Source organism: Olea europaea, chromosome 21 (assembly GCF_002742605.1).
Source record: "Olea europaea var. sylvestris chromosome 21, O_europaea_v1, whole genome shotgun sequence".
NCBI lineage: Eukaryota > Viridiplantae > Streptophyta > Magnoliopsida > Lamiales > Oleaceae > Olea > Olea europaea.
Window position 1 is genome coordinate 4,207,364 of NC_036257.1, and position 4,886 is coordinate 4,212,249.

The 4,886-nt window shown below is 38.0% G+C and overlaps 1 protein-coding gene across 1 annotated transcript; it reads right to left on the minus strand.

Annotated features, from left to right (window-relative positions):
• Positions 1-1,048: 1,048 nt before the first annotated feature.
• LOC111370416 (altered inheritance of mitochondria protein 3-like) lies at positions 1,049-4,664 on the minus strand. Its single transcript, XM_022992106.1, has 3 exons — positions 4,351-4,664; positions 3,278-3,565; positions 1,049-2,586 (listed from the first exon to the last, which is right to left on the minus strand). Exons 1-3 carry the CDS (start codon positions 4,504-4,506, stop codon positions 1,453-1,455), a joined length of 1,578 nt encoding a protein of 525 aa, XP_022847874.1. The 5' UTR covers positions 4,507-4,664; the 3' UTR covers positions 1,049-1,452.
• Between the last annotated feature and the right edge of the window lie 222 nt (positions 4,665-4,886).

Sequence of the window (4,886 nt, forward strand, 5' to 3'; positions counted from 1 at the left end):
TAAAAAGCATTTCAGTAACTGGCTCCCATCTATTGTTTATATTTGGTATTTTTCTTATTTGGGAATACTTCTCAGGCGTTTATCATAAGCAGGATTGCTTTTTGTACTTTTCAACAATGGATTTTCCCTTGAGATAAAGCTAACGATCAGTCAAGGAGTAACAATACAGCCTCAACAGGAAGAGTGGCTTGATCACCTTTTTTTGCAGTGAGCTAATGCTTCTGTATTTCTTATACACATTTCAAATATAATTTGCTTTTCTAGAGTACCAAAGGCAAGCATGACATCATTGGGTACGTTTCAATGGTGGCTCATTTGTTAACCATGCGAAACTGATTGAAGTCCTAATAAGACAGCTTGCTCGAAGGTGCATTTAGACGCCTTCATTTCGGGAGAAACCAATTCTTGTTTGATGTTTTTGATTCACATCGCATTAAAACCGAAACAAAGAGTGCGGTATCTCAATTGAGCCACACTATTTGTACACCTTGATTTACACTTTGGTTTACACTCCCGTGTGTTGGCAAATTTGAATATATTGATCTTAAAAACACTTTTTCCAATCAATGGTTAGATTTTTAACACATAGAAAGTGTCAATCAAAGTGTAGACATTTGGGTGTACAACTAATCTCATTCATCTCAATTCATATAGGAGCAATCATGCCTTTTCATATATTTTCTTTGTTTTAGTTGTATAGCTGAGCGCCAGCAGATGGGCGTAGCCAAAGCAATTGGAGCTACCATGTTTCTCATTTACTTAGCCACCATTTGAGAATTTTATAAATCATTTAGAAATATAAATAATAAAAGTAATAGTAGTAAATTTTACCATATGTGTGATTAATAAATGAGTAATTATTGATTGTGGTTGAAATTTAACTGAATCTATAAAAAAAAAATTGGTTACCAAACGGAGGCTTAGAAATAATCTAAGAGCACACATTTCATACTACTGATTTCCTATTTGCAGATATAAAAAATTTCACCTCAGCCAAGAAAAAAGGCACATGACCTAAAAAAACCCCTCTATTATTCCAAGGCCTCCAGCAAGAAAATTAAGCAGAATCAAATAAGACAGCATAAATATAACAACAATCTTGCTACAGAGAAGGGACACGAGTCAATACATAATTGGACGGTTAAAAAAAAACACACCCAATCACTGTCTGCCACACCATCCCGTCTCCCCCATCCCTTTCATTGCCCTCTAGGGAGTGCTATTCATAGAACAACGCCATTCAGTCTTATCCATTGCAAATTAAAAAGAAAACCGTGATTTATAATAACAAGCAACATAACAACACAGGGAAAGAGATTACAAATATAAAAACGATCTCTTCATCCCTATATATACTGAATCATGCGACTCTTACCATCCTTTATTCAATGCATGAAAAGACCAAATTTATGGAAATTGTACTAGCAATTAAGAGATTGTTTGCGGAATGCTTTACCCAGACCATCCTCTCTGAGAACCTCCAGAAGAATGTCCATTCAGCCTGTCAAGAACGGCATTATAATCAATAGGCTGCCCACTTTCTTCCAACCTTTGAATCACGCCGACAACATGATCAGCCCTGTAACCCATGCCCGCCAGCTTCTCGATCAAGTCATTGTAGGGATGGCTGCGCATTAATTGAGGTGGACGAATCATCATATTAGAGCCAGCCATATGCTGTGGGTTTTGGGGAGGGACACTACTTGGAGGATAAGCATTTTGTTGAAAGTGAGATTGTGGGGTTGGTTGGTGTGTCCGTCCGCCTTCACCATCAAATATCATATAAGCATTTCCCGAGGGAAGTGCTGGACGAGGTCCACTAGGCATATACCCATCTCCCGATTGTGCATTGTATGCAGTCTTCGGATGCTGCAGGGGAGGTTGAGGCTGACTTGGTCTGCCAACACCACCATAACCATAAGACATTGCCTCAGGTCCAGCAGTGCCCAGTTGGGATGTTACTGAATATGACACTTGCATTGGCATGCTATTAGGGGTCATTTCTGCAGAAAGATTTGGCTGATTTGGTGGATATGAAGGATAAAGTGCTGGAGATGAGGATCTAATCTGTGGTTGCATATGGAGCTGCTGGGGTTGTTGAACCTGCTGAGGTGGCTGCTGTGTCCACTGCTGCTGATATTGGGGTAACGACTGTACCTGCGGGCTCTGGTTTGATTGTGTCTGCTGAGGTGCCATCCTAGAGAGATCTTGAACTTGAGTTTGTGTGGGCAGATATTGAACCTGAGATGGAGGCAAGTAATACGACTGTGCTTGTGCCATACTATGAGAAGCCAAGGATGGTGGGGGTGCCATAGGAGGAGCCTGCTGATGCTCAATGGGTTGTACAGGAGGGAGTGGTTGAGGAGCAACTTGATGTGGTAAAGTAAGTGCCAATTGCTGACCATGTGCATCTGATGAGTTATCACTCTTTTTGGCCTCAATAGCAGGTTGTGATGGTCTATCCTCGTTCTGCTGTGAATTGCTAGCCAAAGAGGATTCCTTTTGCACAAGATTAAGCTTGGCTAGCTCCTTTTGAGCTTCAGCCAGTTCTTGCTTATCTCTTATGATCTGCACAGACCTATGAACCTGCATTAAAAATCAGAAAACTAGATCATCAGCAGCGCCAGAAGAATTTCTATTTTTGTCTACATCAAGACAGATATGAAGAAAGAAGAACTGGATCCGGCATATAAGTAAGAATGCACTAAACCATATCACTAGTCATCAAACCAAGATGCCACATTTGCATATTCAGACGATCATTGTAGATGAGGAAGTACACAAATAAATGTCCAGACACGCAGAGGGAAAAAGAGGGGGGGCGGGGGGGGGGGGGGCAATGGAGTGAAATCCCGTAATAATTAACTCATCCTGTGTGCAAAGGTTCAATGTTAGAATTTGATGCAATGCATAGAAAACATCTAACCTATAATAACTGATGACAGGAAAATTTATGATTATAACACCACCAACAATAATGATTTTTGGGAAATATACCATGTTGAAACTAGAAAGATACCTAAACAACATATGAGCTGAAGTATCCAGCAAAAACGATCAATAGGATTCAAAAAAATAGCAAAAGCAGGACAACATTTACACTCCTGTGATGCAATATATCTACCAACACTTGCCAACCAAACATATCCTTTAAATGGGTTTAATGAATGCATCATATGATCCTTGCACCAAGAAAAATGAAAAAGCTCAACTCATATCTAGGACCTCACTAAGCATAAAAGTAATGAAAACGAAAACTACAAGAGATTTTACACACCTCTTGGACGTGCTTTTCCAGAAATTTGAGCTTTGTCTCTGCTTCTCCATGATCACGAACTAACTCGGAATGCATTTCCCCAATAGATTTGTCAAGATTGTAACAATATAATTCCAACTGTGACAGTCGCGAGCTAATTCCCTCAAGAAAACGCATGAGATTGTCTGAATATTTCTTCATGGTCTTATCAACAGTACAGATAACATCTTGATTAAATGAAGATTCTTCTGGTGGGCTGTAAGTAGTAGGAAAACCAGATGATCTAGCTACTCTGTTTTTGTGAAATTCCTGCTTAATTTGGAGCACAGAATCATTATGAGGCTTATACAAACTTGATCAACACCCAAAAATCCAGAAAAAATGTGAAAACCGACACTAACAAAAGGCAGAGACTAATCAAGCATCCCTCAAGCAAGAAAAGATAATGAACAAAGAACTATATGATCATCAAGTTCACGACTAAAACTTCTTCACCTTCTCCTATGACTCCAGATATTAGTAAAAACCATTTCCACTCATTTCTTTTCGCCTTATTCCTTGAGAACATTTAATTTTCTCCCGATAGTTTTCAGTAATAAAGTTGTTATAGTGATGATCCGAACCTAATTTCTTTCATCCTGATTAATTAACAAACTTTTGACGGTTGTGATAGCATCTTCAAATAAAAGGACGCCTTCCTGTAAACCTGGTAATATGCACAACATATACTCCTTTCGTTTAATTATCATTTTCCTTCTATCTTTCAAATCCACTTTCATCTTAACCACAGAAGCATGGTTTCTTATCTCAGAAAAAATTAACACATAAATATACAAAATCAACTTCAAATTCCTTATTATTCTGAGTAGAAAATTTTTTCACACAGCTCAAGAAAAAGAAATAACGATCTAAGTTTTAACGAAAAAGAAGGGGGGGGAGGGAAGAAGAAGAAGAACCAGATTCAATAGCATGAATAAACAAAAGTAAACACTGAAGACCAAATATCAACAATCGATCCCAAAGTTACACGTAAAATCAAAACCTAATTTGAAAAAATAGAAACAAAGAAGACCATAAATTCTTCAAAGAATTACCTTAGTCGAATTAGCTAGAAAAGACGGATCCGCGTGGTTTCCGTTATTCCCATCCTGATTGCCGAAATCTTCGTATGAACATAGAATATCATCCGACCCGAAATCGAAAGATTTCGTGCCCGAATCTCGTCCCCTACCCGATAGCCCAGATGCCATAGTTACTCGAGATTCTCAAAGAAGCTCAAAATTTTACAGAGCGAAGATGGATGGATAGATACAAAGTATCTGTATATAAAGTTTGCTTAGGTTGTGAGTAAAAGAAAATGAAGAAGCATATTCTGAATATTGTATTTGCATCTGATGAAGCAACGTTTTTCAATCAATGTGAAAAGCGTGGGTCATATAAGGATAAACCCGCACCGACCTCTATCATTGATTTTTCCATCTTTTGTATTTTTAATTAATTTCACTATTACATTCATCATTATGCTACACAAAATAAGTTCTCACAAAATGATCAACTTATTTGATGGATGTCTAATTATTCTCCTAAGATAATAGAAAATTGTAGGTGAATATTTAGTGTTTGTTTGTTA

Coding starts and splice junctions, on each gene's coding strand:
- LOC111370416 (XM_022992106.1), bottom strand. CDS start 4,506: ATGGCATCTGGGCTATCGGGTAGGGGACGAGATTCGGGCACGAAATCT. Junction 3,566..4,350: donor TTCTAGCTAATTCGACTAAG/GTAATTCTTTGA, acceptor CAAATTAAGCAG/GAATTTCACAAAAACAGAGT. Junction 2,587..3,277: donor TGGAAAAGCACGTCCAAGAG/GTGTGTAAAATC, acceptor TTTTTAATGCAG/GTTCATAGGTCTGTGCAGAT.